Here is a 16,643-nt window from a genome sequence, read left to right on the forward strand (position 1 = left end):
GGCTTCAAGCACGTTCTTAATGTAAGAACAATGATGTGAAATCTAATGCCGATTAGAAGTTCTTAAACAGATAATGCTTGCTTGCTTTTTCCATTAAAGATTACAGGCAAACAGAAATTATTCATAATAAAACACAAAGCTATGAAATCGTTCAGTTAAATCCCTTTAATTCTCCTTGATGTATACAACAAGCATCCGTAATCACTTTCAAAAGGATCTTAATGCTTCTTGTATGTTGTAATGGGTCCCGACTGAACTGTTGAATGAAGTGCTTGGTCATCAAAGAAAATATGAGGGCGAATTTTATCTATGATCAGTAATTTTGGTGTACCGTAAAGAACAAAGGCTTCATCCACCTCAAGGCCCCAGCCGCGAATTATCTTCAAAGCTTTTGCTCCATTAGTCGCACCGCATTTTGCCATGATCAAGTATATTCGGATTGGGCAATCCATACGTTCATTTTTGGCAAAGAACTTTTTCTGGAGTTTGCCGAGAGCTTCCAAAAATCCTACGAGGGGGGCCTGTTTGTGAAACAGGATGAATTACAACTTCAGAAACAACTGGCGTTCAATACTTCCTAAAACCTCATCATAGACTTAAGTTAATCTCTGCTAATTTCACACTCTTGTCACTTTAGATAACCAGCACAATAGTTAGTTTAAAGGGACATAAGTCTCATTTCCCCTTCATTTTTTGTGCATTGTGCTTGTCTCCTTTTAGGTGACCCATACTAATAATCCTTGCATTTGATATAGTGCCTTATCATGTCTTCTAGACTTTTCAAAGTGCTTCACAGAATATACTGTAAAGTGAATTGACTGCATATTTTGTGGATGAAACGCGGCAGCCAATTGCGCACAGCAGTGTCCACAAACAGTCGTGGATTGAGTAACCACATTTTTTTTTAAAGGAATTAATAACCCTGGACCCATTCCCAAAATATTTTCACAGACAGAATTCCCCAGCTTTGTCGTGTCCTGAATGCTAATCTACAACCAGTGCTTAGTATTTGTACAATACAGCCAGGTTGTCACATCTTGCAATATTTCCTCTATCCTTATGCATCTCAGCTCCACTCAGCATCTCTCCTGACTGATCTGGACAACTGGGCATGGCCTTGGAGGGATTAGCAAATTAACGGTGTAGAAAGGCTTCTTTCCTTCACAATGTGTTTGCAAGTCACCCATTGCAGAACATACACTTACATTGCTCCTGGGCACCCACCTCCCTGCAGAAATATGCAGAATGCAGAATGATACGAAAACCGCAAGCATTCAACATTCCCACCACTCGAACGCCAACATGTGATAGAAAATGGTTGACAAGTTGATCACAGGTTGTTAAATTGTATGTTTGGAAGCTTGGAACCCCAAACAATTCCCTAGGTAACCGGGACAGTTGGGGTTGGAGGGATTTTTTAATATAAAAATTTAAAAAATAATATAAAGAGGTGACATTTACTGCAAACAGAAGCATTTATTATTGCATAGTATACTGATCAATGCCCTACATACTTAAGAATAAAAAGGATTCTTGGAAACGCATTCCCCCCACTCAATGTTTGAAAATGTATTTCAAGCACAAATCTTCCACTTTCGGAGCAACTAAGATCCAAAATGTGGCCTGAAAACCTTTTTCAAAAAAATCGTTAAACTGAACCAAATCTTAACTGAACCAATTAAAGAACCCAAATCTGTTTTTATCTTTACTCACTCTTAAAAGTGCTCACTGTGGTAAATCGTTGCATTTCAACAGCTACTTTTATTTTAATCTGAACATAGGGTTTCTCTGATGGTATGGAAGAAACTCTGCTAACGAGTGCCAACAGTATTCCTTTCATTCAGTGACAGAGAAACCAATGTGGGAAAATGCAGCTTCGGAAAGTGAAACTGATAAATGGTGAAAATTCATATTCATAACAATTCTAAATGCTGCTATGACTACAGACAATGTAACATAATAGAAATTGAAGAATAAACTTAAAAGAAAAAATCACAGAACATTTCAGTGAACAGAACATTATGTTGACAGATATTGACAGATCAGAGTCAGCAGCTCTGAAACAGAGACAAATTCCTAATACCATGAACAGGAAAAGAAACAGAGACAATAAGAAACATAATTATAAAATTAGGTTACTCACTTTTAACGGCTTTGGTTGTTCATGTGGTTGTAAGATAGAGAGTGTAAGTGGAAAAATTATTTTGCTGCAGAAAAAAATAATCTGACCCTGCATTCTCTCTGGCCCCTACAGTATAACTTGGGCAAAAATAAACTTCCGAGGTGGTGTGTCAGGCAATGGTTGAAGCATTGGTACTCTGATTAGACATTGTTCTAATTGCCAGATTGACACTATTGACAGAGTGTTCTGGAGGCAGAGTTTACTATCTTACCAGATGCCAGTTATGAAGAATATTTTTTTAAATGTCGTTATAAAGGGTATCATAAAGAGTGTTGTACTGCAACCTGTCACCATTGCAGACAGCCATGTCCATAGAGTTCATTATTCTAAAAGTGCCTTCCTCGCTGATCTCCCCAACTCCACAATACACAAAATACAACTTATTTAGATCTCCGCCGTCAGGATTCTCACCCGCACAAAACTGCGTACCCATCACACCAGTCCTTGCCAGGCTCACTGGCTCCCAATTACTGAATGGATTGATTTCAAGATCCTCTCACTCATTTTCAAATCCCTTCATATCTTCGCACCTTCTTACCTATCCGATGTGCTTACACCCCACTCCCCCATTCGCTGACTCCGCTCGGCTGGCTCCGGCCTCCTGTTTGTCTCTTGTCCACTCTGCTCCACCATCGGCGGCCGTGCCTTCAGCCAGTACACCCCGAAACTCTGGAACTCTCTCCCTCAATCCCTCCGCCTTTCCCCCTCCCTCTCCACTTTCAAACCCCGCCTAAAGACCTTCCTTTTAATTGTGCTTATTGTCACCTCCCTCCTGCCTCTCCCCCTGGCTAGGGATTAGACTCTTCCACTGTCAAGCACTCTGGGACGCTACCCCGTATGAAGGGCGCTATATAAATGCAAGTTGTTGTTGTTGTTGTGGATGTGCAAAGATCAGCTCTCACCCAAATCATTGGGTGTTGTAGGAGCAGATCATTGAACAGGATCCCAATGCTATGTGTCCAGGGGAAGAATAGCAAAGAGAGCGATAATATTTATAGTTGTCTGAACCATGGAAGACAGATTTCAATGCAAATGATTGCACAACAGTAACAACTTACATTTGTAATGTTGAATGAAGCATTTCACAGAAACACTAGGAAGCATTGAGCAGAGAGCAGAGACGATGGAATTTAAGGTTGTTGATCAAAGGCATGGTCAAAGAGCGAGGTTTTAAGAGGATTTTAAAGGCAGGAAGGAGCGAGCCAAATGGATTTTTAGAAAATGTTTAAGGGAACGGATAAATATATGTAAATGCTTTTTAGAAAAGGAAATGATAAACAAATAGTAAACCATTAGTAAGAACTAACTTGCATTTTTATGGCACCTTGACAAACAAGACTAATCTAGTTTCAGTTAACTAAATCTAAAAGTACTTCACCGATAATTAACATAAAATCCAGTAAATAATCAGTAGGCCAACACAATAGTCTTTTACATAGCAAAGTTGCATAAAAAGTCCTGAGGTGCATAGCCAATTTATTATACTATTAATATCTCATCTGAAATCATATCTCTGATAATGCCCCCACTTACCCCACCCCCTCCCCCCAAGGAGAATAGTCACCAGTTGGTAATTTGATATCCAACAAGTGCGGGTTTAAGTCCTCACTAGGTGAATGGGAGGTAACAGGAACTCCTGCGAGCTTCCTGGTGGGCAACACATCTCAGCATGAAATGCTTAAGAGTATCCAAACCAAGCTGAGATTTCCATGCATCCCACCTACACATGGAAATTCCAGAGATAGATTGTTGGAATGGAATGTGCACTCTCTCCCTGGAGGAACACATCCGTCTTACCTAATTCTGGAAGGTATTAGGTGCAGTTTGGCAAGAGCGAAGGCTTGGGGACCCATGATTGTGCATAGGGGTACTGCTGGAGTCTGACCAGCTAAAACCCTGTCCCCAATGACTGGTCTGCCCTTCCAAATCCTGCCAATGAGCCAGGCTGGCTGTGCTGTCATCAGCAGTGCCCTGGAATACTGCAGACCCACCTGGCTCAGGAACCGGACTACCGAGACCACCACATACCATTCAAGCAAGTCACCTTGGAGCCAGTTCAGCCCCCACTTATCTCCCTCTTCCCACCCAGGAGCATAGTCACTAATTGGTCATTCGACACCCAGCAAGCTTGGGTTTGAGCCCTCACTATGTGGATGGTAGGTACGAGGAACTCCCTGTGAGTTTTCCCGGTGGGTAACGCATCTCAGCATGAAATGGGTGATAGCATCGACACCGTCTTCCTGGCCACAGCTCGGACTCCAGGTAGAGCCTTCCAGCAGCTGTCACCCCAAGCCTCAGAGTCTCCTCATCAGCTATCTGTGGGAATCTGCCTTCAGCGTGGTGGGTGGATCTTTACATGACAGCTTGTGACGTGCTAGCCACCTTGATGTTCTTGAAGTCCAAGTCTATTATCGTGTACCAGGTTTACTCAGTACCAGCTGCTCCAGGTCCTCATGTGAGGAGCCTTGGCAAATAAATATGCCCATTGTGAAGCCAATTCCATCTCCAGGGTGTTCAGTGACAGATCAGTGTAGGCTGGAGGCCTCCATCCTTGCAGCCGCTTCCCGTGTTTGCCACAAATTCCACCTTACTGCTTGATCCTGGACTTTCCAAATGGGCCAGAGGAAGTCTCTCCACCGCCAGGTGCAACAAATTAATTATTGTCTTCCACGTAACTTTTGCAATTGTATCCATGTAATGCAATCCATATATTGTAGCATACAATCTCTTTTCTAATGAAAACATGTTGAGTTCCATGAGTCTCTCAAAAGAGCCAAATTGATTTGCACCGCATGCATTTATACTCTAACAGTATATATTCAATATTCTGGTTAAGCTATTTCCTCAAGGCGATCTCAGCAGCTGAGTTCCAGAGCGAATTCCTTCATGCTTCAATGCCTCACACATGATTTACACTAGGATTTTCATGGCAATTTGGCAAGTTTTTTGTGCCAATTTGGCATGAATTTCATGGTGAATCAGCACAAAAAGCATTGTATAAACTATACATTAATCTTTTCTGTAAGCCTCATGTTCGAACATTTAAGTAGATTATTGCCAGTGAATTGTCCTTGTGAACTCACTCACTAGTATCCTGAAAGACTTTCAGTGGATTTAAAGCACATTATTACTTATAAATCCATTGCAATTATATATGAAGATCTATGGGCTCCTTTAATGAACATAATAGTACGTTGTCAAATGTTCTGAAGGACTTGCCCAAATGTCCCCAGTACTAGCATTAATTCAAATGGTCTACAATTCAAAATGTAAACAGCCATAACTTTTTGATATCCTGAGATAGCTTCATGCTATCCCACTCCCTTAATCTTCCCATCCCTTATTTCTTCCAACCTTTTCTCCCTCACAGCCATGACTCTACCCTCTGCGGTTTATCTCTATCTTTCAATCTCTTACACAGCTCTCATCAAACTTGTATGAAGTCTGTTCATTTTACCGTTCAGCAACTTAGCCACTAATTACATAACAATGGTTCTAGACTTAATTCTAGACAAAAATGTCAACTTCCCTTATTTTCAACAAATAAACAGATTTTGAAATTCTTATCATCGTTTGCCTTATTAAAAAGCTCTTCCATGATCCCTCGACCTTCTCAACTTGCTCTTTCTTGCCAACTTGGTAGCACATGTTGACACTTGACTAAGCTTTCACCTCTATCATCATTCCTTGATCAAGACCCTGGCACACCACTGATCAAAGTTACCAATTACATTTGTCTGTCTGCAACCAGGGTTTATTGTCTGTCAACAAGAAGCTGTTCCTCAGTTTTGGAGAATGATCTCCACTGGTGGAGGAATGAACTATGAGCAACATTCAGGGCTCTTCGGACTTGAAAGTTGCTTCAGGAGGGATCATGTAGAGGTATACAAGATTTTAAATTGAAAATGTAAACCCAGAACAATACATTTTATGCATCATAGAATGAGAGGTTTAGAGTTGCAGAGGGGAAGTTCAGGAACTATGTCAGGAAGTATTTCTTTACTTCTGGGTATCTGTCCAGAATTTGCCCGTTGGATGAGACCAGGACACTGGATTCATTAAAAAAACAAATTGAAGGATATTCTTCATCTGAACCAATCTTGTGGTGTAAATTTGAGTTTCTCCAATGTTTGCTGCTGTTGTTGAGCATTTCATTTTTGTACATTACATTTCCTCCATGATACAATTCTATGGCACCACAATTTTGACAAGCATTTTGGCAACATGGTCCCATAAAAAGCCTTAAGGTGAATAAACAGAAATTCTCTTTCTTAATAGCCACATGAACAGGTAGACCATATTTCAGTTTAAACATCTGATCTGAATTATAGCACGTCTGACAATAAGTGTTGACCCAGAGTCAAACATTGCATCAGCCTAGAGTTATTTCATCGTGGGAATTGAACCCACCATCAAATTGGTGCCAACTGAGCAAACTTTGACACGTTATATGTGGTCTTGGAAAGTGAATCAAAACCTTATATATTGAGTTTAAACTAGCTGATTCCTAAAATCCTCAGCTCCATTAATGTTAATATTTAAGGTGACTGCCAAGATGTCAGTCAAATATCAGAAATTGGTGACAAGAAAAACTGAGTAAAAATCTGATCAAGAAATCAGATCAGTGGAGTCCAGTAGTGTATTGGTTAGAACAATCACCTCACAATTTAATTCTCGGCCGGGGCAAAACCTTAGGCAAGATTTCTTACACCACATGTTTCTGTTTGCCTGGCAGTAAGTAGGAACCCAATCGATTGGCAGATTGCTTTGCCAGGGGTAATAATTCTTTTAAAAAATAAATAATAATTTGGTCACTCAATCACTCACAACTCACAACTCTTTATGGGACACTGCTGTGCACAATTGGCTGCTGCCCTTTGCCCATGAAATATATAGTCAATTCACTTTACAATATATTCAGTGCTTTGAGATGTCTCAACAATGTGATAAGGCACTATATCAAATGCAATAACTATTTTTTGATTATATATATATTAATTCGACAAAAAATGATCCAGCTAAGTAATACCCATTTGTTCAAAAGGGATTGGGTTGTTGGGATGGAACACCTACCTCAGGTAAAGAAAAGACAGCTTCAAATTAACATCCCTAATGGGTATTACTCAGCTGGATCATTTTTTGTCTAATTAATGTATATAATAATCAAAAAATAGTTATTGCATTTGATATAGTGCCTTATCACGTTGTTGAGTCACCTCAAAGCACTTGACTGATTAATATTGCCAAATGGTCAAGATTTTCAATCAATAAGTGGTTCAGTCTAATTTCTGATCCAAATGTGATAATTTTAGTCCTGGGGTGATTCATTTCTGTCTGGGACTACTGCGGATGGTAACTGGAGCCTCTTGCACAACCAGAAGCCCATATAGGCTGAGGTCCGCATCAAGAGAAGGTACTGGAGATAAAGGATTGAATCACGATATTCACAAACTGTCAGAAGTCTCAAGTAATGCAGGAATTTCTGGTTTGTGAATATCACATTTTCCTTCCTAGTGGGCACGAATGGGAAGGACCCTCTGCAGTCAATACAAAGCTGAAACATTCTGTAAAACACTCTTGTTATAAGAAATTTGATCAACTTTGCAAATAAAATGATATTTTTGCCTGAAGGCCAGGAAAAAAGTATAATACCATTAGAAATTACTTCTCAGAAAACATAAAAGATATGATGTGACAAGACCAAATAGCTTGATAAAAGAATTATGAACACACAGTCATATTTCATACGGTTATATTCCAAGCCAGATCCAATTTCTAAATATGAACAGAATATTTCTTAGTTAAAAGCTGTATAATCTGTAATGATCTATATCACTGAATTTCATGGCCACCAAAAACATATTTTTTCATTTTTAAGGCACAGTAGCTGTTTATAGTCAAATGCATTTTACAAACTATTCATTGTCTTTGAGATGTCTCAACAATGAGATAAGGCACTCTATCAAATGCAATAATTATTTTATATATTATATACATTAATGAGACAAAAAATAATCTAGCTAAGTAATACCCATTTATTCAAAATGAAATGGGTTTGGGATGGTGTATGTGTTGGAGGATATGGGGTTAACACAAGACAAATTTGTACACACATCTCTTAGGAGGATTGTTCTTATGCTCTTTTGAGCCCAATTCTCAATGTAATATGAATATACAGAGTTAATTTGCCTATTTGCAATTCCTATATTGAGGGATTTTTAAGGGAAAGTTTGCATTTGTCCTAACTTAATAGCCTAATATCTTTGGCTACTTTCTATTTTTGGTTCAGAATTCTATCTTTATTACCTAGCAGTTCATACTACTCATATTACTGCTTTATTGTATGTGTGACATTGAGTTAATATCTACAGGGTAGTCAGAGGCTCAAACTGCTTCTGACCATTTCACGTAGACAATTGCAGATAATCAATATCTAAAATAAAAACAAAAAGCTGGAAATTCACAGCAGGAAGAATGAACAGCTGAAAAAGAAAAAAAAAAGTTCATCTTTCTGGTAATTGAGAACTCTGAAAGAGTCATAACAAAAACATTAACCTATTGTTCTCTTTCAGATAGTAAATGATTTGTTATCTATTTCCAGTCTTTATGATTCAATGTTAGATACCTGGCACTCTCAGTTTGTCTTTGCTGATTTTTTCTCCATGAAGTCAGTTTTAAAGCAAAAAAACCCCACCAACATCTCACTTGGCTCTTACATCTTACTTTGCTCAAGTGAATTACAAAGTTAAAAGCTCTTATGAAAGCCACCAAAATCCAACAAATAATTGGTTTCTACTACAACACACACTGTATGAATTACTATTGAAATTAGTAGAATAACTTTGGCAGAGTAAAACAAACATGATGTGTCTTATTCAGTAATTTCACATCTTTTTAATAATTTTTCAAAAGTAAATATTGACAGTGTGAAACCTTTGGTGATTATCAGCTGCCATCTTGGCTCAGTTGGTAGCTCCCTTCTTCTTGGTCTGAAACTATGAGTTCAAGCTCCATGTGGAAACTTTACAGTCCAGGCCTCGCCACTACACACTGAGGGATTCTTGAAAGTTCTTTGTTTCTGTGCTAACGTAGATGTTAAAGGCCCCATAATATTATTTGAAAAGAGAAGTTTCTCTTGATATTCTGTGAGGCAAACCACCAGTCAAACTGACCATTCACTTCATGGCTGTTCGTGGAATCTTGCTGTGTGCAAAATAGTTGCTGCATTTGCATACAGTTGCCTGTGAAGTGCTTTGTGACATTTTGGCATTAAGGTTGCCACATCAAATGCAAGAATTATTATTATATTCCATTAGACTTGTTATTATTGTTGGAAGGAGTGAATTTTTAAACCAAGTTTTCTTCATTCCAAATGCTCATAGGAAACTATTTCTCCATACACTTGATCATGATATACAATTGTGTCAATATTGAGTTTGACTACATCCCAAGCTGATGTGATGACAATTTGCCTTGATAGGTTGGATTTAAGTGAACTGGGACAATTCCAAGTGTATGCAGATGTACAGTATTAACCTCAACATATCAGGTTGTATTCCCACCTAAGGAGCCAATGGAAAAGGATGGTATGGAAGATTGAAACATTGTGGTAGCTGTAGCTCAGTGGTTAGAGCACTCGTCTTGCAAGCGGGAGGCCTGGATTCGATTCCCGGCAGGGCGAAATGTTGGGCAAGTTTCCTTACTCCACACGCCTCTGCTTACCTAGCAATAAGTAGGAACACAGTTGTTAGTCGATTGCCAGATCGCTTTTCTTGGGGTAATAATTCCTTAAAAAAAAAAAAATTTTTTTTCACTCAATCCACGACTGTTTGTGGGACACTGCTCTACGCAATTGGCTGCCGGGTTTCACCCATAAAATATAGTCAATTCACTTTACAGCATATTCTGTGAAGCGCTTTGAGATGTCTCATAGATGTGATAAGGCGCTATATCAAATGCAAGCATTATTAATATTATCACACTAGTGCAGAAAAGAAGTGTGCTGGAATTGGAGCTTGGACATGTTTTATTGAGCCAATATAAAGGAGTTTGTCAGCTTTACTAGCTGGTGGTAAACATGACCAAAGAACAGTTTATGTTTAACATGGGGTGGCAAAGCCTTAGCATTCACCAGGACTAAACTCTCTTACTTGAGTACAAAATTCCCAGCAACTACCTTTATCTGTCATTATTTAAATATGGTTATACTGTGGGTCAAATGGTAAGCACATTTTACTGACTACATTTATTGCTAGGAGTAATTTTAAAACATATTCATGCAGAAAAAAAGATAGGTAGATTTGAATAACCAGACTTGGTTTCTAACCATATCGTATTTAGAATGTGATCATTCGTCTATTTCTAGGTCTTGGTGATGGTAATTTATGATAGAAATTCCCATTATAAGGTCATACATTGAGATTACTAAATTTTTGATTAGTGAAGAATATGTATCTCTGTGAATGTATATAAAGTTACAAGAACCTGGAAAACCATTCATCAAATTCCTTACTGATTTTATCAGTTGAAGCAGCAAAGGCAATATTCACCTTAACACAGTTTTATGATTTGTCAAAATTAATGTTTTTATTCCAAATCCTATTAAAAATGAAATTTTCTCCTTTACATGAAGGAGATTTGGAGTTGTACTGTAGTACAAAACAATTCTTTGATTCTTGAAAGTATCACATTAAGTTGACAAACACAAGGACAGGTTCCAGATTACGTGTGTATATTTTAGTTGTTTGGTTAGTTTTCTAGGTTAGATAATAAGAACATAATATAATAGAATAGAAATAATCTCAATGATGTGATAAGGCACTATAAATGCAAAGATTATTATTATTATGGGTGCCTATGGTCGGAAAATGCAGCTTGTTGGTTAGAAGACCTGGTATTTCCTTGGTCCCCTCCTTTGCAATATCTATATGACATTATCCGCATGTATGCAGATGGCACCCAACTCTATCTCTCTGTCTCCACTCTCGACTCCAGGACCACTGCTGTCCTGACAAAATGTCTGTTAAACATCAAATCCTGGATGAGAGCTAACTTTCTACAGCTGAATGTCAACAAGACCGAGGCCCTCCTGATTGGTTCCCTTTAGCACTTCCACACCCCAGGCACTGAAAGTATCACCATCCAAGGATGCACACTCCACTTTACGTAAGCCTGTCTGGAACCTTGGCATCTTGTTTGATTCTCAACTATCCTTTCTCCCCTACATCTGTGACCCGCTCTGCCTTCCCCCACCTCTGCAACATCACCCGGCTCCACCATTGTCTCACACTGCAGGCCGCCAAGACCCTCAGACACACAGTCATAATATCCAGGCTCAACTATGCAAACTCTCCGCTTCTCGGCTCCACGACCCTATCGCCCCCATGTTCACCCGACTCCACTGGCTTCCCATCACGCAGAGGATACAGTTCAAGATCCTGGTCCTCACCTTCAAAGCCCTCCTCTCTCTTGCTCCTCCCTATCTGTGACCTCCTAACCCCTACCAACCTGCCCGCTCACTACGCTCAGCGGGCCCCGGCCTGCTTCACATCCATTGGCAGACAGGCCTTCTGCCACTCTGCCCCCACCCTCTGGAACTCCATCCTGCTGTCTCTCCGCATCGCCCCCTTCCTTGCCTCCTTCAAGACCCATATCAAAATCCTCTTCGACCGAGCCTTCGGTCACCCTCCTTCCCCCCCCATGACCTCCACCCTCCCTGATCCCAAACCTCCAGCTTGGGTCTGAAACACTGATTGTTTAGCACCCTGGGATATCCTTCCAATGTGAAAGGCGCTATAAAAATATAATTTTGTTGTTATTGTATTTATCATTGCTTTGACACTGATATATTTATTTATAGTTTGGGTATGAGCACTAAATAGGTCTGTAGGCTCATTTTGGGGAGGCAGAGATGAGATTCTCTTTGGTTTGCTCCTGAGGCTCTTTATATATTTATGTACTCCGAGATCTCGTCCGGCGTGGAGGACACTATATAAATGCAAGTTGTAGTTGTTGTTGGTATTTAAACGACAAATTCACTCTATTTTGACAGTTTCATTTTTCTCCTCTTCCAGCATCACCATCTCTCTCATCCTCATCAAGATTGTCTTATTAATCCTTGCATTTGTTATCTTGCTAAGACATCTCAAGTGTTTCACAGTTTTCTGCATGGTGTGTATTTACAGGCAAAATTCTTTCTTGGTAAAAGGTAGGCCAGTCCTGTCAAATTTGCCCATTTCCTAGCTGGCTCGAGCTACCAGCTGCTACGAGCTGCCAGCTGCTAGTTGCCAGTGCCTTGGCACATCCTTCCGATGTGAAAGGCACTTTATAAATGTAATTATTTGTTGTTGTTGCTGGCAGGGGAGATTCTAACACAAATATCCCAGCAGGGTTTGTACAGAAAATGAAGTTGGCAAAGATTCTGATTGTCCTCCATCTGTTGATAGATATACAAGACAGATTAATTTATTGATTTTATGATGTGAACATACACTTTCTCATTGAATGATACTTGAACTTAAGGTAATCACAGTTTACCATTAAAGGGAAAATCAGTTTGCAACATTCTGCAGTTTTCGGAAACATCGATGTTCTTAACATATGTCCTGAGAAATTATTTCCACTGGTTGGGTAGTCAGTGATTAGAAGGCATCAATTTAAGATTGTTTGTAAACTAGCACATGGGGAGGTTAGAAGAATTTTTTTTCACACACAAAGTAATTAGGATATTCTGCTAGGTGAGGCAGAATCCATATTGGCTTTCAAAAGTGTAAAGATAAGTACCTTAAAAGGAGTCAGCTACAAGAATAAGGGGATAGGGCAGTAAAATGGTTCTAAGAGGATTACTTTTAAAGAACCAGGCACAGACACAATGGGCTAAATGGAGTTCTTCAGTGCATTTGTACGGAATAGATTTTTGCATCCAATAGTGAGTTTGCAGATTGCTTTAATTTTGCTATGCAGAGTTAAGATGCTTTAGTAATAACTGACCTGTTGGTTGATCTCTTTATTGCAGGTCACGGTTACATCCTGCTCCACCACAAGCTACAGAGATGGAAATCGTCCAGTACTTGGTGAGACTTGGGCTGTTCAGGAATAGCTAGAACCCCATTTCACTTGTGCCTCTGCCTAGAGGCATAGACTTTGCGTTCATGCCAGTTTATCATTGGCTTCATGACCTGTAAAGTGACATTAATTTAGAGTCCATCACCTCCCATATCCTCTTCCTCACTACTGGAAGCGAGGATGGAACTCGCAGGTCTTAAAAAACAATTCACAATATCATATAGAACCTAATCCATCAAGAAGTCAGCTCTTGCCTCAGTGAATATGGAATCACACTACATGCCAGGATGTAACTCTGCTCCAGTGTCATTTATTTTGTGCTTGTGAAGCATGTTTCTTTGCTGAGTATTCAAATGTCTCCAGTAGATATTGATGTGCATGGAACTCTAAGTGCATTTATTACTTGAAAGACAATAAGCCACTGATGTGCTGCATTAAAGAATTCATAGAATCATAGAATTATACAGCACAGAAGGAGGCCATTTGGCCCATTGTGTCTGTCCCGGCTCTTTGAAAAGAGCCATCTAATTCACTCCCATTTCCCCGCTTTCTCTCTATAGCCCTGCAAACTTGTCCTTCTCAAATAATTATCTACTTCTCTCATAAAAGTTGTTATTGAATCAGCTTTCACCATCCTTTCAGGCAATACATTCCAGATCCGAACAACTCGCTGTGTGAAAAAATTTCTCTTCACCTCCCCTCTGTTTCTTTTAACAACTATTTTAAATCAGTGTCCTCAGGTTACAGACCCACCCGCCAGTGGAAATAATTTCTCCTTGTTCACCCTATCAAATCCCTTCATCATTCTGAAAATTTCTATTAAGTCTCCTCTTAACCTTCTCTGCTCCAGGAGGATAATCCTAGCTTCTCTAGCCATTCCTGATAACTGAAGTCCCTCATTCCTGGTACTATCCTGGTAAATCTCCTTTGCACCCTCTCCAGTGCCTTGACATGTTTCCTAAAGTTTGGTGCCGAGAACTGAACACTGTACTCTAGCTGAGTACTTAACCAGTGTTTTATAAAGGTTCATCATAACTTCCTGACTTTTGTATTCTATGCCCCTATTTATAAAGCCTGGTATCCTGTAATTATGTAGTGTGTGAAAGTGGAAATGGTTTTATAATAATAATAATAATCCTTGCATTTGATATAGAGCTTTTCACATTTTCTAGACGTCCCAAAGCGCTTCACAGAATATACTGTGAAGTGAATTGACTGTATATTTGTGGGCGAACGTGGCAGCCAATTGCGCACAGCAATGTCTCACAAACAGTCATGGATTGAAAAATGACCAATTTATTATTGTTTTGTTTTTTTGGAGGGATTATTATTAGGCGTGTGGAGTAAGGAAACTTGCCCAAGGTTTCGCCCTGCCTGGAATTGAACTCAGGTCTCTCACTTGCAAAGCGAGTGCTCTAACCACTGAGCTACAGTAAGAGACAAAAAAATTAGAGAGATCACAAATAAAGTTAAAATAACAAAGTCATATAATATTATAGTTCTCCTGCAAAGACCTCAGAGAGCCCAAACTTTCCAAACAATTTTTTAATCTTGGATGTAAAACAGCAGTAAATGCACTAGATCACAATGGCCTACAGAATACTAAATTGGGACTAGCAACTAAATTTGTCCTTCCTTCCTTCCTTCCTTCCTTCCTTCCTGTACCTCCATCTCCCTGACAAGGAAACGTAGCCCTACCAACCTCATAGAATTACATAGATCTTCAGCCCAACTGGAACATACTAGTGTTTACACTCCACATAAGCCTCCAACCCTTCTAATCCCCTCTCCAAAACCCTATATTCCCTACTCACTCATGGATACAAAGGTAAAATCGTACAGACATATATATGATGTGTGCAAGAATAATTTAAGATCATGTAAGCAAATGTGTGCAAATGTTATCTAACTTTTACTGTATCAAGTTTCGAAAAAATAAAGGTTTGAAAAAAACACTATTGGCGGATTATTCATTTATAGCTTCCTAACAAAATCATTCAATAAATTTTCTTCAAACAAAAAGCACTATATACATTTTCAGACACCAATCCATTACTCATTGAGGAACATACTCCAATAAAGAACTATGCAACCATTGTAGAGACCACTATAATTCAGAATGAAACCACATTGGATCTTGAAGGGATGTTTTAACATGCAAAATCTGTTCGCTTCCTTTTGGACATGAAAACAGCAAACACTCCAGACCACCCATGTACTAAAAGTACTAAATACTGTAGAATGTGGCATATTTGAGAATATAAATCTTTATTAAAGTCATGAGATGGTTTGGAAATATATTCCTGACATAAATGGCTGTTTGTTCAACCTTGGCAACAAAAGCAAAGTACAGAAGTCTGGACCACACTCACATGGAAAATAACCAAATGCCAAGAAATGTGCCTTTTTATATCTGATTCTAAGTCTTGATGTCCATCAACAGTCAAAGGAAAAATACTTTTAAGTATCACAAGGGCCATTTAATGCGTCCAGTATTCAACAACAACTTGCATTTTATATAGCGCCCTATTACGCAGGACAGTGTCTCTGAGTGCTGCACAGTTCCAAACTAGAAAGTGTTAGGTAAAATCCACCTAAAGGGCAGAAACTGAAGCTACTGCAAAGTGACTCACCACTAATGTATGTAACTTTTTTTTNCTGACGTAATAAAAGAACACCAAGTTGATGTTGCTCAATGGAGGCAGTATCTAGTTAACACTGGCAGTGAATCTCTTTCTAAATTGTTGGAATTTTGCACTCTTGGTGGTATGCCCAGGTGGCATTTTTGTCTGCAGCTCCAACAATGTGGAAAGGCTAGACTGTCCATCTATGGGGTGAGCTGGTAATGACAAACATATCTTTGCTGCAAAAAATGTTCAAAATACCAGGATAACAGTGATAAATTGATTACCTTGGTGGGTGAGCAAAGGCTAACAGATACAGCTTAAAGAATAATTCTTAAATTGGGGGAATCTGGTCGTTTAAATCCAGCATAAATCTAAAATCAAACACATAGTCAACCTATGCAGTTAACACAGCATGGAGTGAGGATAAGCATTAGGTCAGAAATAAGACCCCCAGTAAATTGACATTTTTCAGTTGGTTCAGTTGTGTGAAATATGTACAAATGTATAACTGTACTTAACCAAACACAAACCAAACTAGAAACATAGAAAAGTACAGCAGAGAAGAAGGTTAATAATAATACTCCTTACATTTGGTATTGTACCTTTACATCGGGAGGACATCTCAAAGCACTTCACACTGTAAAACACTTATATTGTAAAGCGTAGTGACTGTGTGTATTTGGGTGAAAGCAGCAATCAATTTGTGCACAGCAATGTCCCACAAACAACCATGAAATAAATAATCAATTTTATCTGGAGGATTGTTGGCC

General features: G+C 39.1%; 1 protein-coding gene across 1 annotated transcript in view; it reads right to left on the bottom strand.

The window, feature by feature from the left end:
- Positions 1 to 218: 218 nt before the first annotated feature.
- Positions 219 to 16,643, bottom strand: part of LOC103183152 (cytosolic 5'-nucleotidase 1A-like) — a 28,685-nt gene continuing 12,260 nt past the window's right edge. Inside the window, exon 6 of the mRNA XM_007900470.1 lies at positions 219 to 521. Within this exon, the coding sequence (XP_007898661.1) occupies positions 219 to 521 (303 nt within the window). The remainder of the gene's footprint in view (positions 522 to 16,643) is intronic.

Source organism: Callorhinchus milii, unplaced genomic scaffold (assembly GCF_018977255.1).
Source record: "Callorhinchus milii isolate IMCB2004 unplaced genomic scaffold, IMCB_Cmil_1.0 Scaffold3, whole genome shotgun sequence".
Classification (NCBI taxonomy): Eukaryota; Metazoa; Chordata; class Chondrichthyes; order Chimaeriformes; family Callorhinchidae; genus Callorhinchus; species Callorhinchus milii.